General features: G+C 39.6%; 1 protein-coding gene and 1 long non-coding RNA gene across 2 annotated transcripts in view; one reads left to right on the forward strand and one right to left on the reverse strand.

The window, feature by feature from the left end:
• LOC121965627 (adhesion G protein-coupled receptor D2) overlaps nucleotides 1-24,589 on the forward strand; it is a 99,521-nt gene that overhangs the window by 69,026 nt on the left and 5,906 nt on the right. Inside the window, exon 24 of the mRNA XM_088077648.1 lies at nucleotides 8,270-8,352. Within this exon, the coding sequence (XP_087933774.1) occupies nucleotides 8,270-8,352 (83 nt within the window). The remainder of the gene's footprint in view (nucleotides 1-8,269; nucleotides 8,353-24,589) is intronic.
• On the reverse strand, nucleotides 7,139-10,387 carry LOC148189549 (uncharacterized). The gene is made up of 3 exons (XR_015776595.1): nucleotides 9,980-10,387; nucleotides 8,104-8,470; nucleotides 7,139-7,897 (listed from the first exon to the last, which is right to left on the reverse strand). It is a non-coding gene; the product is annotated as an uncharacterized LOC148189549 (long non-coding RNA).

The raw sequence follows: 24,589 nt of genomic DNA on the forward strand, positions 1-24,589 counted from the left end.
CGTTGAAGGTGAAAGAAGTGCTCACTTGAGCTCATTGAAAAGTAGATGTGACAGTAAATTTTTCAGGCCCTTGTGAGATGGGAGATCTTGTTATAGCAGTCAGGATGGGGGTCAGGGCAGTGGCTGCTTGATGATTGAGGAAAAGAGAAGTAAATTCATTCTGCTTCGGGCACTTTGTCAAGTGCCAGTAGCTTACTGTTGAGAGCCACTCACCCATCACCGTGTTACGGCCCCAGAGGTCACCTCCACTGCCATAAATCTGCCTCGCCTGCTAAACCTACTGCCTTCCCCCGGCTGAGCACGAGCAAGGAGAGAGGCTGCAGCTGCTGCTGCTGCTGCTCCTCATAGTCACTCAAAGGCAGAGGGGGGAATATAGATTCTCCTTTTGATGCTGCTGATGGTGTAAGAGCAGGACACTGGGTGTGCTGTGCCACAAGGGGGGATGTATAGGTTTGGACTAATAGTTGTGTGTGTGAAGGATGGATGGATTGCATATACATTTATAGTGAGGAGCATTTTTCTGTGTTGTAATATTGGTTTGCACATACATTTTGTTTGTTACAGTGTATTTGTGGATTTAAAAAAGTTGTTTTCTTTCTGTTTTTAGGCCACCTAAAAAATTGATGAATGATGTGTACGCACATCGAGAGGCAGAAAAATGCAACAAGAAAAGGCTAATACTGCAAACTTTACAAATGTTGTAGTTGCTTTTTATGTGTTTTTGTAAAGAATTTCTGTAAAGATAATGTCCGTAGCCACTGTGACATCACCCATTGGTATGTGGACTCATGTTTTGAGTCTCGAATATGACATTTTGGCTGTCACCATTTGGTTTTTCTGGAACCAGAGAGGACCATATTTAGGTGAGGTTGGTGCTGTGAAGGAGGGAGGGGTAAATCTGACTGAGGAGCCAAGGACACTATTGGCTGACAGCCTGTCTCTTAAAGCAGGCCACCCGTAATTATGCATAACTTTGAGCCTTAATAAAATGTACTAAATGGGTGAGTTATATAAAATTAACCCATATGCATTTGTCATGAAGATGGGAAAAAGTTTATTGTTCCAGGCAGTAAACATGTTTATTTCTACTGTAAAGTTTGAAAATTTTAACATAGAGATCAATGAGGATTGGCAGGCCTTTGGAGCCAGCCTCAAGTGGCCATTAGAGGAACTGCAGTTTTTAGCGCTTGGTTACGGCAGACAGAGAAATAACTAAAACCAGTAATTATTAGGCAATTCCTGCATCGCCTCGCTCTTCTCTGCTCAGCATGCACAATAGTTGAAACAAGGCAAACATTCAGTGAAGAGATATTAGAAAAAAGAAAAAGCTACGCACTATTGTAGTGCAAAATTTACAATCACTCTACAATACAAAACAAAAAGAATATTGAAAACTTGACGATTTACTATGCTGGATTTGCCAAAAAACAATGTATAGACTTACTCAAATGATCACTTATGACCTACTAGAGGTTTGTGGCCATGTATTTTTCTGCAGAGACTATTTTCTTTATAATGAGGCGAAGCACCAAACAAGAGTGAATCTGGGATTGACTTTTACTTTCACTTTTGCATGTGAGCATGTTTACTAACAGTAATCAACAACCCTAAACCTTTAAGTAGTTTAGTCACTGTAACCTGGTAACTCTGCATAGTCTAGTTTAAATATTAAATATTATACACAATATTATGTACTGTCCTTCATCACTCAGTTACATCCAAGTGAATGGCTGCCTTAATGCAAGGAAGAAAAACTATCCACATTTGTCAATTTCAAAGTACTACAATATTTTGTGTTGGCGGACGCATTCTCAAATGCTATGCTCTGGAGCTGTGCTAGTAAATGCACTACTAAATCAGAAAAAGAAACTCTTCAAGAATGCAAAAGATTTCAGCCAAAATCAGCCTCATAGTGTTTGTATCCAAAAACATGCATTTACACTTTAAAAAAAAAGTGTTTGATTGCTATGAGCAGAAGGCCACAGTGGTGCCACACTTTCTTTTAAAAAGTGATGATTTCATTTGGGTTAAAGCCCAACAACACTGGTTGATGTTGAGCCATTTATTTCTGATGAAATGTAAGACTGGTGGGTAGAAGACTCCTTCACTTGTTTTTTAAGTGTTATAGCACTGCCAACATACTTTAACAGAAGTCCTTCCAAGATACAAAGGAAGCAAAACTCCACTTTTAATACTTAATGAGGACTGAAAAAATCTCATATTACAACTAATCTGTGGGTTTATGAACCATTTGAAGGATTTCTTTTTCTGCAAAATTTAGAATCTCAAATGTTTGGGGAAATGTTGTCACTTTTTAGAGTGTGGGTAGGACTCAGTTTCTGTGCTTAGCCGCACACTGTTTCATAAGGTCATAACCAAACAGACACCAACCATACACAAAACCATAGGGGATCCTGTTCTGTCTTTCTAAATTGATAATTGGTATATCACAAAATTATTCATATCTTTTGCCATGTGCTAACATTTTTCTCGGATGGTGGTAGAGGACTGAAGTAAGAAGAAGGAAAAAGGATCTGGATCTGGTGCGGGTGTCTGTGTGTTTATATGTGCATGTGAGTGTGTTGTTTTTGTGTACACACGCTTGTGCACATGTGTACAGATTGCAAGTGATCGCCTCTTTGTGAAGTGTGTCATCGTGCACCATAATTACACCTGCCTTAGCTATGTGTGTGCATATGTATTCAACTATCCATGTGTGAGTGTGTATGTGTGTGCACATGCCTTTCAAGCTTGTAGTGTATGAACACCAGCCTGCTTTCAATATAGCCTCTTATTAGGTGGTGATTATCCTGCCTGTATCTGGCTTCTTTCAGCCTTTGACTGGAAGTTGGAGAGGCCAGGGGCACCCGGGGAAGAAAGGAGTGAAAACTTCCTGAACCCAACTTTCACCCCCACCCCTCAACCTCTCAAGGAACCTCCTTATATCCACACTGGTGTTTTTTCTGTAAACAGTAGAAAATTCTGAATTTGGCGGTGAAAAAGTTTAGTTGTAGCTCATGCATGGATGCATGCTGTAGGCTCCTAAAGGGATTGTAGAAGCTACTTTCTAAAGTTCTACCTTTTCAATTGCACTCGCTATCTAATGTGTCTGACCTGAATTTAACCCTTGTATTATTGATCAACATTTGTGAACTCCCAGCTCAAAACTATCCTATATTTGTAGCTATAGCTTTTTATGCATCATCAGACATCAGACAATAGAAGTGTATGGCTGTGTTTTTTCTCTTTCTGCAAAAGGCTCTGCCTTGTTTATGGACTTATAATCATTATTATTTATTTGTTAATATTTTTTTAGTTTAAGGGCGTGCACCCTAACGGTAGGTTGGGGCTTTATAAAAAGGTAGCAACCAGGTTCTAAACCATAAACAGCAAGCATCCAAGAGACACAACGCTGAAAAAAAACGAGTACAAGTATAGCCAGGAGAAATGCCAAATGAGAGTGAAACTTGAAAAAGGGCACTGCTTTTACCTTTGCTTTTACTGGCAGGTGTGTTTAAAAAACAGTGAATGACAATCCTGCGTAGTATACCTTTAAAGGAACTGTATGCGGCATTCAAAATATATGAATTGATTTTGGGGAGGGATTGACTGCACACAGTTTTCAGCATGGAGGTGATTGGCAGGTCACATCCATGCAGCAGGTAGAAGCTAACAGTGCTATCTCCATAAGCAGTGCTAACAACGGCAACAGTGCTGACAGAAATAGCATTGTTAACCTGGGGTGGAATCGGAGGGTGGGGACAACGCCAGTGCAGTGCAGAGCGATTAGCGAGCCATTGTGATGCACTCTCAGGGTCTCGCATGCACTATCATGCATATGCTCAATACAACACACATACACCCAGAGTTAGTGTGATTTCAGTCTCTGCTCAGGATGCCAGTAGCTAGCTCCACTCTATCTTTATATTGGTTGCAAATTGCTGTCAAATTGTATTGCTCCAAATTAAGAGACTAAATGGAATAAATCACAATACAGTAGCATTTCATCAGCAATCTCACACAATGGCTGCAGTTGTGTGGGGCCACTGTGCTGTTATACCTTTTCTTTAATGTTACATGCTAAAATCTCTGACTGTGCTGTGGTAAAGAGGTCAACCCCCAGCTTCCCTTAACATTTATTTATTTAAATTTTTTGTTAAAAAAATCTTTGGGAAGCTGCCAAAAACACAGTTTATAAGCACTACATTTGGTGCTAATCCTTAGCATGTCCCACAATCACAGACACACTTCGCACAAAATTTCCTGTTCCCCTAGTCCTACACCTAGGAAACTGACATAGCACTGCTGGAAGATGTAGATCGCAATATCATGATCTAAAAAATACTCTGTGAAGCTGAAAAGGGACAAGAAAAATAAGAAGACTAAACAGAGGGAAAAGAAGACAAAATAGATAGTAGACAGAGAGAAAACAGTATGGCAGGATCCCGAGGGCCTGGCCGGGGGCTTTGTAAGAGTCCATACATCAGCTGTCACCCGATGGGCTTCCAAAGAGCCACAACAGAGAAACACAATAGACTGGACAGATGGTCACAAACAAACTGCAGTGGGTTTGATGCTATTAAAAGCTGTTTACCTCATGCCAGACGCCAGCAAGTGTAGTGGATGCATTGTGTGATCATTTCTGAATGACTGGATGTGTGTGTGTGTGTGTGTTTGTGTGTGTGTGTGTGTGTGTGTGTGTGTGTGTGTGTGTGTGTGTGTGTGTGTGTGTGTGTGTTTGTGTGTACTGCCAGCTTCTGGTGTTTCAACAAACCCTCTGGTGTGTTTTTAGCCACCAAATGACCATTCGTCGCTTGAGTTAGATGAGTGTGTGTGTATGTGTGTGTGTGTGTAGTTTTTTTCATAATTAAGATACAATCAAAGACAACACGTGAACAGTTTAATGATTGATTTGCACAAAGTGGATGCCAGCCAACTCCGTAGGCCATGACAAACTTTTGGCTTATAACCAATAACCAGACAAATATAAAACAGACCCCCCACCCCTTCCTTCATTCTCGGTTGCTCCCTCCCTCCCACCCTCTCCCCTTCATCTGCTCTCCTAAAGAGCGACTCTGACACCTCAGAATGATGAACTCCTTCAATGCGCTGACCTTTCTCCCTCGGACTAGTCACCCGCCCTCCTGCCCTCTTCTTCCATGTAGATGAGACAGAGACAGATGAAGATATTTTGCAATGTGTGTGCATGTGCGGGTGTCAGTGGGGACGGTGGGCGGGGGTGTCATGCAGTGACACAGTGAAATTAGTTTGGGTGTTGGTGGATGGCGACCGACCCACCTTCAGATCAGCAGTCAACCAGGGAGATTAATCCAGACGCAGCAGGCCTGTTGGAGAGCAGTCATGACAGGCCCAGAGCGAGAGGAGAGAGACGGGCAGGTAGACAGACAGATGGGGCGGATGGGTTCATGACGATGATATACCTACTGAGATTGTGTCCATATATCTATCTGTGTAACTTTCAGGTTTAACATACAGATTGCTGGACTGCTGGATACATGAATAATCTAACGGCCGAGTTTCTTCACCATGACCTGTAAAAATAGCCCAAATTTAGCATAGATTATAGACTCTGAATCATTAACCAATTAATGTTGGTCTTGTGGTGGTGTCTTTAACGTTTTTCAGGCCATGAACACCTTAGCTCAAAGAGAGATTGAGCAGGAACCCCTTACCACATACATTGTGTGAAATTGACACTTTAGGTAATCCTCTGAATATTTTTTGTCGTTTCTCGTTTGCGCTTGCCTATAGCTGCTAAGTTATCTGCAGTTTTAGCATGACAAGGTGCATTAGCCTGAACCTCTGCACTCTCATCAGTGGTCTCAGACAGTGAGTCTGTCTCTTGCTAAAAATGTTACAAAACAGTCCATTGCGGCTCACAAGAATGGACGTATAATACAGCTAATTAGTCAATATGTTTCAATGCTATGTAACTTTTAGCTAACTAGTTCTCCTTGCCTTTATGGATGAGTAATGCACAGTTATTCAGTGTTAACTAGCTCACTTGATTCCTTAAGCAGTCATGTGTAACAGTTAGCCTTTTATCTAATTTATCTTTGCTAATAATAATAATATGCTGGATTCATGTTAATGTTTATTTTCAGACATCTTAAAAAAAAAAAAAAAAGAAAACTTAAATTATCAAACAATAATTTGGTGCCTCCCTTGCAGTATCTCCAAGGACCCCACTAGGGGTTGCAGACTCCCTGCTGAAGACCCAGGCTTCTCTGGTTAGAAAAACCATCAATCCAATCAAAGCCTTTGCAAATGGGACATTACCACGATGTGTCAACAGATCAGGTCATCCTACAGTCAGCAGCTGAATCACAGCTCAGTTGTTGCTTATAATTTAAATGCATGTTACTGTGAAATAAATAAAAATTTACTTGGAACCTCCCCTCCTTAGTGGGAGGCCTAAAGATATCTAATAGATTAGCTATGTTTCCTAGTTAGGTTGCAAAGGTACCGTAATTTCAAACTCACCCTGGTGTCCGTCAGCAATCACCTGGCCTTTTGAAGTGTCCTTGAACAGCCCTTACTGAACCTGCTCAGTCATTGTAAGACAATCCAGATGAGAGCATCAGCTAAGTGCCTGAAATGTAAAATGAGTGTCAGAAGTTGATGAATATGGTATCATTAGCCACGCTTGTCTTGCCTTCGTTTTCTGCTTTAATTGGCTTCGATTTATAATCCTCCACCTTTGGGCCATCCTTTATAATTCTGACTTGTTTCCCTCTATAATTGGTTCAGATCAGTGCATCTTACAGGTCACATAGAGGGGAGAAATCCTTGCTTCATTTTTATTCTATTAAACTTGCAAAATGATCCATGTTTCATGTAGACACTGAAGTACCTTTGCGTAGTTATTTAAATAGTTTTGCTTCGTTTACTCCATTTATGCCATCTATGCTCACATTTTGAGAACCTGAATTATTAGCTTAACATGATGACATTTTTGAATTAAGAAAGAGCGTTTCATTCTTATTCAATGCTTCAATATACCTACTAATATCTAGAACTAGCCCCTCCCTCTCCCACTCTCTATAATCTAACATTGTTGTGTTTAGGTGTAGTTCATTTCTAGGTGATTACCTGAATACCAACAATGCATTTAATGCTCATACATGTGTGTCTGGGGGCTTACAGCCCATGCAAATGACTCAGTAATGCTACTTCACAAGGAATCCAGCAGACGGTAGACGGTAAACCGGATGTCATTTTAGTGAAAGAAAGCAGGATAGTAAAATTAAGCAGGCCGGCAGACAATAACGGCAATGGCAACAGTAGACAGCATTGCTGTCAAAATTTAAAAAACTTTAAAAAAAAAGAAAATTTTCAACCGGATATTGCATAGCTCTCACACAAGGAGAAAACACGGCCAATCTGGACAAGAGAAAGCTAATAATTTTGTTGCAACAACAGCCGAAATTATATGATCAAAAATTGAAATCCTATCGCAACGTTACAAGAAAAGCGGATATATGGCAGGCGATTATAATTGAATGAATAAATGACTTTTGGAGGGAATTTAACTTTCTTTACATTTTGGAGGGAATTTAAGAATCCTTTTAAGCTTGCAATAGAATATGAAGAGAACGCTTCCCTTAATGGCTATGGAAATTGCGACGATAATTACATAAAATAATAGAAACAAAATCATTTTATTTAATACATTTATTTTATTTTTTGACACATCACCATAGCAGCATATCGCCATGTGTGTTATATTTTGCCGTCCTGCCATTCCGTCGGAATTTTTTTCTTTTTTTCCATGCCGTCCAGGAGGTGTCACCGGTCTGCTGTCTACCATCTGCCGGGATCCATTTGAGCGCAGCATAACATCGAGCCTTTGTTGAATGTTGCTCTTGGATGACGCCTGAATCATTATCCAGTACAAATAGGCACATGAAATAGAAAAATTACACCCACAATGTTGTGTTAGGATTTTTCAGGGGAAATATTTGAGTTGTAAAATATGTATGCAATTCTGTCATGTCTCATTAACTTCAAATATGTAAATAATGGTCTTTTATATGTTATTATTCATTGAAACACGATTTTAAGATACCCCTGCTTACTTACTTGCTCCAAGCACGTGTCCTTGCGTGTGGGCATGTGTATTCAGTTACTTTTCAGTGGAGCTGAACACTATTGGCAGACCTAACTGTGTGTGTGTGTGTGTGTGTGTGTGTGTGTGTGTGTGTGTGTGTGTGTGTGTGTGTGTGTGTGTCTGTGTGTCTGTCTTCAGGTCAGCTGTCCATGCCTTGTGTTCCAGAGAGACTAAAAAACCCCTCGAGCCAAACCTCCAAAGGCACTCCTCTGCATAGAAAGGTAACTGACTCCTTACACACACATTTACACAGCGGGGTGTATCAGTCGCTTTGGTGGGACTTTGGGCTTCGGGTAACAGGGCAGTTCAGGGGGTCAACGGCAGCATTTGATCTTTAACCTTAGGACAAAAACAGACTGAAGTCAGGAGCTGAGCGATTACTGTGTTGGGTTTAGACATTCACCAGCAGGAGTCCTGTTGGTCCTTTCACTGAGATGCGGTTCAGTTTTATTAAGCAGTCTGTCCTAATAATAAAAACATGATTTATATCATTAAAACAAAAGAAAGTATTTGCTGAAAAGTAATTTATTAATGATATATGGCCATATACCTCTTAAAACCTTAGTAATAATTAAATTAAAATTAAAAGTGTTTTCCAAGTGTGTGCATTTTAGTTACCATTAGTCCCATTTTATGTTGGTTTTGTTTATTTTTTTTTAAAAAATACCATTGATATGGTTAAGATATGATTAGTTGCTTTTCAAATATTTAAGTTATAGTTAGCGTCCTGCAACTTTTACTTTCCCATACCTGATGTACATTGTTTTTAAATTACCAGTCTCTAATATAAAACAAAACGAGCAGATGTCCCTCTTTCTTTCTTTCTCTCTCTCGCTCTCTCTCTTACACACACACACACCCTCACAGGCTCACCACTGCTTGACTGACTGCCTCCATTGAAATAAATCGAGCCCTCAAACTCCCTGATCACTCTCTGCATATCCTCGTCCCCCTGGTGGTCAACATTAGAACCACATCACACACGACCACATATACACTTTAACAAGTTACTTTAATTTATGCAAAACTGAAAGTCTTTTGTATCCCGAATAGTTGAAAATCGGGTATTGTTTAAATAACTGTTTTATTAAACAAGAGAGCTCTTCACATGAATTGCATTTGCTCAGAGAAAATATTTTCTTTGCCTTTCTTTATCTAATGGGTAAGTGGAGCATCCTTTGTGCTTTAGATTCATATGCAAAGGTTAAGTGTGTTTTAGATTCATACACTAAGAGGTTAAGTATCTTGATCAAGGCCACATGAGTGGTTATCACTTTTCTTTCTGAGTTTTTTTTTCTTCAAACAGCACACCTAGTTAACAGTTATATATATAGTGATAGTTGTTTAAGCTGCCATGTTCATTTAAGCTCACAACATAAAATTGGGGTTTGGGAGAAGAAACCCAACGTTTCATTTAGGCACTTTGATTTAAAGTACTTTTTTTATTTATTACTCTGTCCAGAAGTAAGAAATGCTGAGCTCTGAATTATAAGTAAAATAGGGATAAATGCTTAAAATGAAAACAGCGGTGTTCAAGAGAACCGCTGCTCATGTGTACCTACACCTTTTGATAACAGGAAATTATCACCTGGCACATTTTCAACCAAGAAAAAAAAAGACTGAAGCATGGAGTCAACAAAGAATTATTTTAAAAAAAAAAAACTTAATTTAAATCTAAAACAAGAAGGTTTATTTAAATAAAAAAAACAGATTTTGCATTTTTGCCTTAAGACAAATGCAGCTAAAAACAGAATCAAGGATCAAACAACTTTGTCAGCTCTCCGATCTCTCTCTGCCTCTTTCACCCTTGGCGAACTGCTACCGCACAACAATGTCCAACTGTCCTACCTCCGATGTGATCGAAGCTGACTCTGCTCTCCACCCAGCTTTGTTTTTCTTCGCAGCCGTTGGGTGGTCCGTGTCTCTTGCTCCTTCTCTCTTTCACTCTATCTCTCTCTCCCTCTCTCTCACTCATTGTCAAGTTCACAGCGTCTGTTTCTCTTTGAGAGCTACAGGACCCAGGCATGGTCCGAAACTCAATACCAGAGTATACACAATTAAGTTCACACCAGAGGTTATTGGGTGGAAGTGCGGTCTCATTCCACAAAATCTGTGAGTCAGTCAAAGGATAGGAGGGTGTGAGTGTTTATGTGTGGCTGGTTAGTTGGTCAAGGTTAACTAAATGATGGGAGGTGGAGATGGTGTGTGCGTGTGTGTGTGTGTGTGTGTGTGTGTGTGTGTGTGTGTGTGTGTGTGTGTGTGTGTGTGTGTGTGTGTGTGTGTGTGTGTGTGTTCTTGGGGCGGTCCTTTAGTTCCAGAACAGGGAAGAGTGAGAGACTGTGTTCTGGTTGGCTGTTGCCATTTGAGACTCTGCCCTGACAGGTTGTGCAGTCCAATTACAATCAAAGTGCCGATTGTTTTCAGCTGTGTTTCATTAATGATGTCATTCATGTTGTTTGATTTTTGTTGTGTCTTATGCAGAGTTAGTGTATACTTAAGCCACCACCTGCTGCAATGTTGGGACAGTCAAGTAGTGCATAGTGTATGAACAGTTTTATATTATCATCTTATGAGAATGAAATAGAAATTTTATGATTCAGATCAGATTTGGCTGTTCAATACGATAATTTGACTGTTTGTTCCTTTTTTTTCGTCTTTGATGGTGTCTCTTTTAGGGACAGTGTGCTCTGGCTTCACAGTTTGTTTCTGCTTCTTAAATCTGCACCCTCGGTGCTCTCCGGAGCTGCTGTCTGCTCTCATACCAAAGTGTTCTCCAAGGTTTGACAAGTGATGCAAAGGGGCTGCGGGGCTAGCTGATAAATTATGGCAGAGCTTATCATTTAGCTTGCCTGCTAGCTTGTCTCATTTGTGATATGAAAGAGAGAGAGTAAAGCAACGAGGGGCGGAGCCAGTCAGTGTGCTGCCTGCAGTTCTGCAATTAAAGAAGCTTTTACTTACTTGATTTTTTTTTTTTTTGTTTTTAAAAGTCATTATGTAGCAGACAATGATAACATTGTGGCAGTGCCCCATAAATACATCAACAAAGGGAAAGCACTATAATCTAATGCATGCTGACTAAAACTAAAAAAATGTAAAAAATGAAGACGACAGCTTAACATGAGAAGGTTGACTGAGCGGTCACTGTTGGTTGACTCGACTCATCAACTTTCAGGTTGCAGCACCAGAATAAAAGCTTTCTTTTTTGGCCACCTGAGTGTCTCTCTCATCCATGAGTAATGCAGCAGCGCCTTGCTGTGATTTTATATAAATATAACATTTGTCCTTAAGATCTTTTTCATAGACTCCAGGCTACTTTGTATTTCAGAAAAATTCAGTGATGAACTTTAAAGAGTAATTTTCCAAAAACCTTATTATTTATGAAGCAAGTGGAAAGTGATGTTGGTAAAACCAAGCACTATGGAAGATATTTCTTAATTTATTTCTCAAACTAATCTGCTTTTAAACACCAGGTAATTATAATTATATATTTTTCCTAGTCAATTCAAGTCAATTTTATTTATAAAGCCCATTATCACAAATCACAATTTGCCTCAGAAAGCTTTACAGCATACGACAACCCTCTGTCCTTAGACCCTCATATCAACTAAAGAAAAACTCCAAAAAAAAACTATGTAACAGGGAAAACATTCTTACAATGTATTTACAAAAATGCATTGTTCTTTTTGTCAATCCAGCTCAAAAACATAGCATTTTTAATGAAGCTCTTGTGGTGTGTTGCATTAAACATAAAAACAATGTTCCTGCATTTGCCCTTCTGAACTAACCCAAGTTGACCTTTTAAGCCTGTTGAGTGTTTCAGTGTTGGACCAGTTAGCCATAGTTCCCTCTGAGCAGCACTCACACGCGATTGGGAGTCCCATGACAGGCCAGCTGGAACCTTCAGTCCACCCCCCAATACATGTACAGACACAAATCCTCCATGGAGCTGCCACTGGCCAGCCAGCCTGTCAGTCATTCAGTGGGAGGGATACTTTATGAACGTGTGTGTGTGTGCGTGAGTGCGTGTGTGTGTCTGTGTTGAGGGTTTTGTTGGGGCTTCCTGTTTTGGCCCGTGTGCTTCAGTCCTTCCTGGCAGGGGGACTGCTAGTGTCATGTCTGTCAGCTATGGGACCAGCAAGACACCTAACATGCACAGGCCTCTACTCATTTTTTGTGCTAAAAAAATATTATATTTTTAGCATATTCCTTCCAGTGTGGAAAATTCTCTAGAACAGCATTTAGACTTGAGCATGGGACTCAAGAGCCTTTCAATCCAGAAATCCAGAGTAATGAAACTTCTTCTGGATAGGTTAGTGGCTCTTTAAAACAAGGTGAGGCCAATAATATTGATTTTCTTTTTTTCACCGACTTGATTTAAATTCCCCCATATCACACTGGAGTGATTTTTTTAGACTAACAATAAAGCATATTTATCCACCTGTGACCAGCATTTCCATCATACAGACAAAATCTATTTGCTATTTTCCAATTTGAAGTAGAACCCTAATATGATCTATCAGATCTGTATTATCAGCTAATTTTAGTATATCCCTAATTTTTACATGTGTTGTGTAGACTGTGTTGGTCTATGTAACACATTCACCAATTCCGCAGATACACACCTACACTCTGTTAGATCAGTGTCTCACAAACGTCAGATGTCACTCACAAACTGACAAACAACAAACAAACAAACTGATGTCTGAGATGCCACTATAATTTTACAGTAAATTCATCCACCACCAGCTGATTAGGCAGAAAGCCTAATAGAAATGCAAACACACTAAAAGCTTTTAAATTGCCTAACATAAAAATAATTGTAAATATTTTGTTTCCTGTGAAACATGTTGAAATAATTTAGAGACACACACACGACATTCATACATATGGGTTAAAAGTTACTTCTAACTAATCCTCTTCATATGATGCTTAACAAGCTTTTTGTATACATGTATACAGTAAAAAACAACAATTGTACTTTAATTTCAGTAGATGTTTGATACAGTGTTACATACTTCATAGTAATAAAATCTGCTTTTCACTTTACATTAAAGATATTAGGTCCATTTATAGTAAAATGTCACATATGGATTTTTGCACAGACTATACTGTATATCTGCAAGTGAGAGTCTTGAAAGTAGTAGCTTTTGTCTTTGTGTGTAGTTTTAGCACAACATTAATGTTTATCTCTTTCTCTATCTCACATACAGACACTCTATCTCTCTCTCTCTCACACACACACACACACACACACACACACACACACATACTTACTCAATCATGCCTCCTCATGAGATGAGAGGTGGGTATGTCCTGGGGGGAGCACCAGTCATGTTCCATTAATCCGAAGCAACCAGTGGTGATTGATCAATTAGCCCTGCTTAAAGCTGCAGCTCAAGCTGATCAATAACACTGATCACCAGCCAAAGGTTTTTTCATTAAGACCTGCTGCTCTGCATGAGTAGACTCCATTAGCATAGACCAAATGGGCTGTGAGGAATGCAAATACCAGAAGAAAAAAACACACACACACAGACACACAAACCAACAGGCCACATAGATTTGCCCCTTATCTAGGAAAAAGGAACGTAGGAAATCACATACTTTTGTCAAATAAATTGCACATCATAATTACAAATTTATAACTACTTGCAGGACTACTGCACTTAAAGCACCTTTCCCGCTGTAGAAAAACTCCAACAAAACCCGATACATTTGGCTTTCTTATTTTATGGGAAAAGTTACAATTTGCATTCGCTCCTGCATCAAATGACTCGCAATAGACTGATTGTCTTCCACTGGCAACGATAGAAATACCACACCCTAACTAATTTGAGCCCCTTTGCCTTAGAAATATCGTCAGTCTCCATCCAAGCAGCACTCAAACATTGTTCCAAATTAATTTGGACAGACTTTGAAAGAGAGACTGAATAAGTAAGATATATATAAAAAGTTCATTTCAACTGGCCTCGATGCTGCTTTCTTAAAAAACACAGACACACACACACAAACAGAAAGGCATACTCGTCTGCACGGCTGTGGTCAACTGGCAATGGAAAAACACTTATTTTTAGCAGGTTTTTCCATGTTTACAAAACCTGTATACACAGACTAATTTCGGTAGAGAAGGGTATCAAACACACTTTGAGCAAACGTGGCATATTTACTGTAGGATGCTCTGGCTGAAACAGCCAAAAAGATAATGCATCAAAATTTTAACATACTATATGAGTCATAATTGTCTAAAACAGTCTTAATGCTACCATTTCTTGCAGTATTTCCCTTCCAGCCCCACTCATTATCAGCCTTTTTGTTAGTTACCTGAACAACAGCGGATGTTATTGCACAACAGTGATATTTCTGATTCACGACCCCATCAAACCCACGGGATCATCAGTAGCTTAAAACAGAAAAACATCAGCCAGCTACGACTGACAAACTCACCTTTCTCACCCTTTCCTAACCCTCAGTGGGGCCAAGAGCCATTGTTTCACTTAAACAATCCTCATTGAATTAAAAAGTGGCCGCATGCTTTGTTCAGTGAGGCCGATGCGTACTGCTGTCATGGGGCCTATCGTTAATGTGCCATCACGGCACCTCACATCCTCAGCAGACACAGGCAGCACTGAGCTTATTTCCTCCATCTGTAGGTGACTCTGCGAGGACATATGCATCTGTCTGTGTGTGTGTGTGTGTGTGTGTGTGTGTGTGTGTGTGTGTGTGTGTGTGCATGTGTGCGCTAGAGAGTGAGAGAGACACTATAAATGTTTTGGTAGACGGTTGAATGAGTAAGAGAGGAGGTGGGTGTCTCATTGTGTGTTAGTCAGCATTAAATCGCTCAACAGAGAAGAGAGCAGATAAGCACTGTGGCATGGGTTGCTTTGGTCATTGGTGGAAACACCACAAAAAAAACTGATGGCATACACACACCCACCCACAGTATGTCACTTTTCTACACAGAAAAAGAATTGCAAAGATCCACTGACTGATCTATATCTAATCTTATCCAGGACAGACAATGATAGTAATAGAGTCACTCAGTTCTTTCTTTTTTAGTCAAACATAAATCCTTGTTTCCATTTTTAGACATAAGAGATGTTTTCTAGTCAAGCTTTTACCCTTTTGAAAGTTAGTTAGTGATTTCTTATTAAATATCTGTACAGTTAAGTCAGATTCTGTCATGGATGTGGACAGTTTGAAATTCCATGAAAGAGTTGTTTATCCATTTTTTAACCATGCACAGCAGATGGATTCTTGCAATATCATGTGAAAATCCATCTTTTCAGGTTTTAAGTACTGCATTAATGTTAACCAGATCAATGAATGCTCATAGAGCAGGTCGTATGATATCCTCTGAATTAGCATCTCACGAATGCCGTTATGTCCTTAACATACAGTTACATAATTAACATACAGTTACAGAAATTAGGTTTAGGCAATAAAAGTTATGGTGAGGATTAGGAACAGAAACATGAATGAATGTCTTTAGGTTTAGGCAAGGAAAGATTTAGGAAAAGAAACATGGTGAGAACTTAATCTTAAAATGACTCAAAATTCCCCCGAAGTTCACACAGTTCTGAACACCCAGGGCAAAGTCAGAATTTTGTGACCCACCCACCACCGGAGTTAGTTTTCTAGCCAGTGTTTATTTGGACTGTATTATAACAATTCAGTTCATCTAAAAAAAAAAACAGATAAAACCAAAAGTAGGTTTAATTAGAACAAGGTTCAGGGTTTGGTAGGGGTTTGGGATTGCGAGAGAATATCTTCAAGGGGAGATGCCCAGAGGTATGGTAACACACACGTGTGTGTGCTTGTATCTCTGTGTTTTAGCGGAAAGGAAGGGAGTTGGTCGCAGAGATACTGAGGCAGACAGGAAGAGATCATCCTGGTGTTACCATGGCTAGGGTTGAGCCCTCTGGCTCCTCAGGTCTGTACATAGTGCACACGCAGGTTATTGCTCGTACTCCCACACACACATTCATATGGATGGGGGTGCCAGTGTGCGTACAAACATGAATGCAATGGCTCCTTCCTGTTGGCCTCTCACCTCTTGACTTTACCTCCTCAGTATTGGTTGGTGTCATCGTAAGTTTGTTAAAGCATCAGATTAAGTCCTAAAATGTAAAATGCAAGTGTCCACTCAGCCTGCCGAGCTACATGCACATGCACACTCTTTGTGATCATTAGCGCTGATGTCCAAAGAGTTTGATGAGTTTTTTTTTGTCTGAACGGCATGGCAGCAGAATGATATTTCCGCGAGCTGTGTGTGGGTGGGGTGGGTGGGATGGATGGATGGACGGATGACACCCGTATCCATCCCCACTGGGGAGAGGAAGTCCCTATCAGAACACAACAGGAAAGAGACAGAGCAAAAACAAGCGCATGTCTTTTTGGACATTAAATCACTTCCTGTAGGGCTCTGGGCTGCTTTACCCCCACCATCCTCAGCCTCCACCTCTCAGCCCAGTTTAACCACCCTTTTGGCAGACAGAGAAATTGATCAAGCCTCTTCATGTGTGTGCTTAAAAAAAAGTGTGCATGTTCCTGTGGTTATGTCTCTGAGGTATTGCACTTATGAGTGAAATAACTCATCAATAACAGAGAGAAGAGGCTTGAGAGCCCATCTTGGGCAACTGTTTTTATCTTTTAACAATATAAAAACACCTTTGCTTCAAAAGTGGAATCTATTGCCTTACAGCCACAGCGTATTTATGTAATGCTGTGCAGGCTGCCAATCTGATTTATCGCTGTGACTTGCAGATGTGATGAGTATCGTAGGATGCAAGTGCCATATAAATCCCAGCACCCTGACAGATCACAAGCCCTGAGTCCGGACCTGCTGCTTTGATCTTCATCCAAGAACAAAAACAAAGAGACAAAAAGGTTTATCTGTGGCTGCTGCAGGAAAAGGCCTTTTTTAATGGCGACAGAGAAAGACAATGTCCACCATGTTCATTTAAAACTCACCAGATTATTTTTTTAGGTTGTGTGTAATAATGGCTCATTGCAGACATCACACATCTTGAGTAAATTGCTTATTGAAAATGCTGCTCTCACACAATCCTATACGCGTCCAGAGCACAGCTGTAAAAAAATATGACTTCCTTCCTGTAGGCAATTTCCTGTTTGTGTCTGAATTCAGGTCAGGAGAGGGGGATAGTGGTCCCTGCCTCATCATCCTTCCCCAGAGGTGACCCCAGTCCTGGTAATGCAGGATGCTGTGGAGCCCAGTGTCATTAAGTTGAGCTAAATGTCTGTAGTTTTTCAATTTTCTCACTTCATCTTCATCCGTCGCTCCCTCTCAACAAATGGAAAGAGATATGTCCGCAAAATAAACTTATCCTTTGCTGGTTCTTCCAACATGCCAAAATGGATAACATTGAATAAGAGTCTCTTTTATCCACAAAACACAGAAAAAGGAGATATGACATTATTTGCGTTTTCTGCTCTCCGCAAGACTTAAGAGACCCACCTACTCTCCCCCCAAAAATGTCTCAATTGCACACACATGGATCTTCCTGAGGCACCCTGTTTGTTTCATTTTCTGCTGATTAGCCTAAAACAGGCAGCAGCCGCTGCTGTGAATGTTTAATTTAAGAGCTCATGTTCCCTTCTGTACGATATGCAGTGGTTGGGAGCATAGATGGGCCTGATGAGGGGGGTCCGATGGTGGGGTTAGGGGGGTGGAGCTGACGAAGACCCCCAGGTCTCCGGGCACAGTCATTAGGATGGCTCCTTGGTTTGGAGATGAGAAAGCATGCTCGGCACTCTGGGCTCATTGAAGATGCTCCCCTGCTTACTTGGAGCATCCATTATTTATGAGTTTTTACAAATTCCAACTGACATTTTTATCAGTTGTGGATGTCTGTTTCTGATTCGGCTACACTGGGTGTGTCTGCCCCCCCCCTCAATAAGATGAAAATACTGTCAAATACAACTGCTTGGTATTACAAAGCAAGAGTGGTTTAGGTTTCTTATTACTTTTACATGTGTGCTCATCTTTTTGCTTTTTTTGACAGCGGTGTCAGAGTGGATACAAAACTGGTGAGGGCTTGCATTTCAGACGATGACATATTGGGTTGTGACTAGAGCTGAACAATATGTTGTTTTTTTCTTTGGCTATTTGGTTATTGTGAAGTCAACATGCACACACAACACTTGCAAAAGATTTGTGAAATTGAACTCAGGAAGAGAGTATCAGTAAACTGCACTTTAAAATATAATGTAGCATTCTTTTTTTATTGGTGCCTTTTGTGTCCAATTCAATTTTGTCAATGAAAAAAAACATTTAATTTCTTACTCTCTGTCTTTCTCTCTCTTTTTTCTTTTTTAAATTCAACAAGCAATTTATTAGCACTATACTGCAGGCAGCAGAAAGGAGGAATGGAATAGGGCTGCAACTAACAATTAGTTTTGTCACAGATTAGGCCGTAGATTATTTTTTTCCTCAATTAATAGATTCATCTTTTGATTTCCACAACATTAATTTAAAAAAAAGCCTGTTAGGCTAGAGCTTAAAATGACTTCATCAAATATTAAATGTACAATAATGTAAAATGATGGAATGCAGTCTTTGCAAATGCAAATCTTTATCTTTAAGAACCTGGAAGTATCTCATATTTTGGCATTTTTGTTTGGAAAATGACTTAAACATTTATTGATAACCAATTTATTTGCTGGTCAATTTTCTGTCTAACAAATAATCAATTCATAGACTAATCATTGCAGCTCTAGAACTTAGTAGAAGTTATTATCTGTTTATCATTATTGTGACTTTCAACAGTGTTATTGCATATTTTCCTCATATAACACTCTGAAATCAAGTGTTGCTTTTTTCTTATCCAATCACTAGCAGTTAATACACATACTTAATAATAAGTTACACATTATTTTTCATGTAAAAAAACATTATTGTTATGAATAAATGTGTTTGTGTGTACAGGAATGACAAGCCGCGGCCTAGAAGGCGTCATATCTGCTGCCTACCACCTCGACTTCATTCGTTTGTGTCTGAGCTGGTATTGATCCGTCCGCTGCCCTGTGCTTTGGTGTTCAGCCTCAGGCTTCACACAGTCTCACCTCACCTTACATCACTCACCTCACATTAGACTCTGAGCTTGATATGCACTGCTAGGCTTTGGTACATTCCCAGAGAGAGAACTTGTCAAATGCCAGTTAACATGAGCTCTACCAGAGGACCGCCCACACACTGTCAATCTTGCACTGTGTGCTGTCAGTTCAACAATGCTGTGCCGTCCCTTTTTACATTTTTGTTTTAGAGAGTTGGAAATTTGCAACCAACAATTTTTACCAACCATGATTTTTTTTAAATTGTTACAAATAAAGTGTTTTAGTAGACATTCCTTGTCACACTACTAGTGCTTGTAGCTAGGGTTGCACCGATATACCGATTTTAAGATATACCATGATAGGAAAGTTGACGATTATCAAACAGTTTACATTTGCTTATCTACGATATTGGGGGAAAAAAATGCAACTGGATGGAGAATCTCACTTTAATTTGAGTTATTTTTAAAAAGGAGACTTTTTACACATACTTCCATTTAAAACATGGTTTTAAGACTTAATTATAGGGATAGATAGGGATAGGGAAGATTTGTTTAACCAGAACTAAGCCCTCTGTTTGTATTTAATAAAAAACAATTGTGAAAACAAAATATTTTCTGAGATACTTTGCATACTGTGAAAGTCTCGCAATATTGCACACCTATTTCTAGCATAGTGCAAGTACGTGGTGTTCCCATTGCATAGAATTTAAAAAATTTGCTGTCCTCACGAAAGAAAAAACTTTGAAGGTCATGATCCCTAAACAAATAACTAAAAAAATGTTGAAAACAGGTTGGTTAACTATCGCCAATCAGGACAAAGTCTTTCATGTGTTATAATGTGCTCAGACATTACCATTATCTCCATACTGTCTTCATGGAGCAAACAATCGATATGATTTGCTCAACTGAGTGAAGCTAATGCTCTGTTAACATGGTCCAGCTGCGACCATCAGAAAAATACAATGCTACCTTATTTTTATTATATATTGTGAGAAATTGATCAGAATTTGGACATGAATAGAATCGTGACTTGGTCCAGGTCTGGACTGTGGGAGGCCATTTGGTGAAGCCTGCACTAGATAATGTGTCATCATTGGTAGTTTTGAAGGAGGAGAGTTTAATGGGGTGGCTTTGAATGAAGTGGGAAGGCCATTCAGTGATTGGGGAATTTAGTTGGATTGAAACAATGAAGTGTTTTAGAATCTGAAGAGGCAAAACACAGAGCAAACAAGGCCATTTAGGGGGCCATGGTCTAGTGGTGGTGTGGGTTGCAGCTGTGGCAACCAAGACCAGACGTCAATGACATCCAAAAGAGGGCCAGCCATCTCAAAGCCTGTACACCCAAGACGTCTTCTTTTTAGCTCCCCAACCAGAGAGCACAGAATCCTGATAATAAAACGCTTACATGATTAATGTTTTAATGTGATGGGGAATTGTTGATTATCAAGAGCAGATACAGGCCTTGTCAAATCTAGCTTGATCAACACCAGCTCAACAAATCCAGAACTCCAGGTGATGAGAGACAGTCTTTTCCCTGTTACACTTAACTTCTGGCCTCTCTAAAACAGAGCCATGGCTCCAAACAGATGCTGAGGGGATGTTCCCCAAAGATCTTCCCTGAGGCCCACACTCTCCTTTTTTCATAGCTATGTTTAAGTCTGTGATGTTCATTTATAGGAGCCTCTATTACGGTGTTATTGCTGCCTCTGGCAAAGGACCCAGCCTCTTAAGAGTCCTCAGTAGCTTACAGAAACTGTTGCAGTCCCAACGGGGGGACAGAAGACTAAATAATCAGTTTCCCATCACAGTGACAATCTGAGAGCAGCTGTTTGCATCTGAAGGCCTGCCAGCAATTGTCTGTAGCGCTCTGAAACAGAAGAGGAAAGAAAGGAGGCACGGAGAGAGGGGGAGATGAAAGGAAAGTTTCTTTCTGCTTGATTCAGTCGTCTTAAGGGTTTTGATATTGATCTCACCAACAGACCTGCAGATGTATGTGCAGAGACACATGCACTCACATCCATCTGCGGACACACGTGTACACATTAGCATAGGCACACACACTTAATTGAAGCCGAATCTTTTGTTTTTGTCATCGGTATGGAATGCAGTACACTCAAGGATATACAGTATTTGATTTGTGATGCAGATGTACTTCTTCATTTGTTTTTGCAACATTTATGTAGCACTTTGCAGCAGAAAACAAAAAGCTTAAGACTGCAAACAAACACTGATGTTAAAGACAGTTCAGGAGTAAAGACAGTTCAATAAAAACTCTTACATTAAGGCCAGTCTGTAAATCGTGCGTTTTTTAAACACTGTACCTCACCTCCTCAGGCATTTGGTTGAAATTGCACAGGGCCTTGATGGAAAGCATTCAGTCTTTTGTAAAAGCGGTGCTGGCCAAATGATTTATTTGCTGCCTTTGTTTGACACTGGGCATGCCTGTCAGCTCAGTAATATTTGCACAAAGGGTATCATTAGTCTGTGTACTCTCACTTCAGTTTATTTTTGCTTGTAAATAACTTAATAGATCCATATATGTGAGTACGACACATATGTGTGTGCGTACTTGGTGATGGTCCTGTTATGTGTTGGTTCCTTGGCTCTTCGTGAGTCGGTTACAGCTCAAGGCTGCTGGTGGTCCTGTGAGATTTAAAATGTTATGGTTTTATGTGATGGGATCTGGAACCACTAGCATGCCCCAGTCCATGGTGTTAGATATACAGTTCATTGTTCATAACTTTTGGTAAGTGAGCACACAAAACTGAGAAAATATTCTAACACTTTCACTTGTTTACATAAAGGTATGGTAATGAGTTAAAGATTATTTTGTTTTGGTGTTCCATTAAAGGTTAGGTATGTAGGATTTAGGGGGATACGTTGGCAGCAGTGGTATATAATATCATAAGTATGTTTTCTTTAGTGTATTATCAACAGTAAATAAGAATTGTTGTGTTCTTGTGACCTTAGAATAAGCTGTTTATATCAACATGGGAGCAGGCCCTCGTCCATGGAGTTGACTATGTTGTAGTGCTGTGTCTTTACAGTAGCCCAGAATGTACAAACCAAATACTGGCTCTAAAAGGGCCATTCACAGTTTTGCATTTTAGCATCAGCCACTGTAGTTAGCAGTCAGTTTTGCATCTCGCCAAACGTTGTCTGAAAAATGTTGATTTTTAAGATGAAACTGCCTTGTAAAGTGTTTTGGAATAGTTTAAATAACAGGGTCTCTGCGTTTTGAGGAGAAAGAGAATTCTGTGGATAATTCGACTTTCAATAATAACCTCCTGAACTTCTGGATATTTTGTGAAGTTGTGAACACAAATAAACTTAAGAGAAAAGAGTGTGGGCAGACATTACCAGCTGCTGGGCTATCAGCCTCTCTGCAGTGAGCCAAACAGTGTCAGAGGAACACTGATTTTCAATGTGAAACTGCTTTATTTCGTGTTTTTACCATATTGATAACCTGGTGCGTTTGTTTTGTAAGGGAATAGATCTCTTCGGATTATTCTGCTCCCAGCTAAAAACCTCCTGAACAATAAACACTAATTGTTGTTCACACTTGTTGTTGCTTAAACATTCAAACAGTCATTTTATGCTTGTTGTTCATTTCATCTGTTTGAAGTCTGCAATCCTTATTGCTAGATGGCACTAAATTCTACATTCTAGACCTTTAAGCCTGTAACATAATAAAATCTTTAAAAATTAATGTCTAAATATATTCAGAAAATAGCCTGTGTGTATACATGTCTACACTACGTGTTGATCACATTGTTCGGACGTAAATCTTTATTTTAGCGTTAATACTTTTTTGTGAAGGACTATAATTAGGAGGGTTAATGTTGTGTAATGTTGTAGTAATTAAACTTCTATATTGTCGTAGACATAGTTTAAGATGTGTGTTTGTTTGTGCCCACGGTTAAAAGACATCATGTAAGTTCAAGTATAGAAACCATTTAGGAAAAGAAAAAAAAACCAAACTACTTGAAATGTCTAGTTTGATAAACAGTCAGTCTGATCTGGTGTCTTCTCAGGTTGTGAACCTCTTTACTTTTGTTGCTGTAAATACTTGGTGTATAAGGTTGTACACTGAAGCTTTCCGAGAAGTACATAAATAAGCAAATAATGACAGTGTGTGGGCGTCCTGATTCCCTATAGCTTGCTTTTCTTTGCTAAAGCAGCTGTCGCAAACACCTTGATTTCTGAGATCAAGAAAGCCATACCGTTGTGTAACAGTGTGCAGTCTTATCCAGGAAAAGTTGATGAAAGAAGTGATACATGATTTTCCTGCAGTGATAACAGCAGGTTCTTGATTGGTCATCAGTTTCTCAACAAATGAAACATCACTTTATAAAGCTACCGAATTTGCCCTACTGTCTTTGCTTTGAACAGATACTTAACCAATTTTTAACCAGCTTTGAATGATGATAATGTGGACAGTACGTGTTTAATAACTATGGCAAACTTACCTTCATCTTACTTGCACCCAGATCTCCCTGCTATTCTCTCCGCTGAAATCCACCAGATGATGTCAAACACTAAAATGACAGATTGCACTTCCACACTTTCATATGCCCATTCCTATGAACACAAAGAGTATAGAAGCAGATTGAAAGAGAGACTTGCCCCTCTCTTTCTTTTTCTCTCAAAGTTAGACCTATCTTTGATCAAACTGTAAAACTAAGTAGTCCTGATCAAATATAAACCAAGACCTTGTCATTGTATTTTCTATTTCTCGCCAAAAGTATCTTCAGAAACTTATTGAAGTGCACTATTTGGCTGTAATACAAGATTTTGTGAACACTAAGTGGGCACCATACTGTTTCCTCTTTCCTTCATTCCAATGGAGTTGCTCGTCTGGCGCTTACGTTTACTACCGTAGTATCCCGAATATGTGCAGCAGACCTGCCAGCAAGTTCTCATAGACTTTACATCATGATGACGTAACTGATTTGCAATTCACTTTTTATAGGTTGAGGAAAGTTTTATAAATGTAAAACCACCAGGGCTCAAAAATAATTGTCCCTGTTTGCAGTTCTAGGAGTTACAATGGTCCTTTACAATGGTAGCCTATGAGAAAAATGCTTTCTGGGTCGTGGTGGGATTTTTTCGCTGCAATAGCAGTGTCCACTGGGAAAAGTTAGCCACAAGGCCGAACGGATCTATTTGGGGCCTGCCGAAAACACTGTCCAATCAAACAGTAAAAGTAAGCTATGCTGATAAAATGTAAACCAAGATTCTGTAACTGTGTTGCCTAATTTTTTTGCCTAAAATTGTTTTCAGAAACATATGTAAGTTTATTGTTTCATTGTTATATAAGAAAAAATGGCCAAGCTCGCAGTTAGTCACCCAGTAGCAGAAGCATTTTTTGGTTCAGGGAGGCAAA

This window comes from Plectropomus leopardus, chromosome 5, assembly GCF_026936395.1.
Source record: "Plectropomus leopardus strain MGB_pleo_1.0 chromosome 5, ASM2693639v1, whole genome shotgun sequence".
In the NCBI taxonomy this organism is placed as follows: Eukaryota; Metazoa; Chordata; class Actinopteri; order Perciformes; family Serranidae; genus Plectropomus; species Plectropomus leopardus.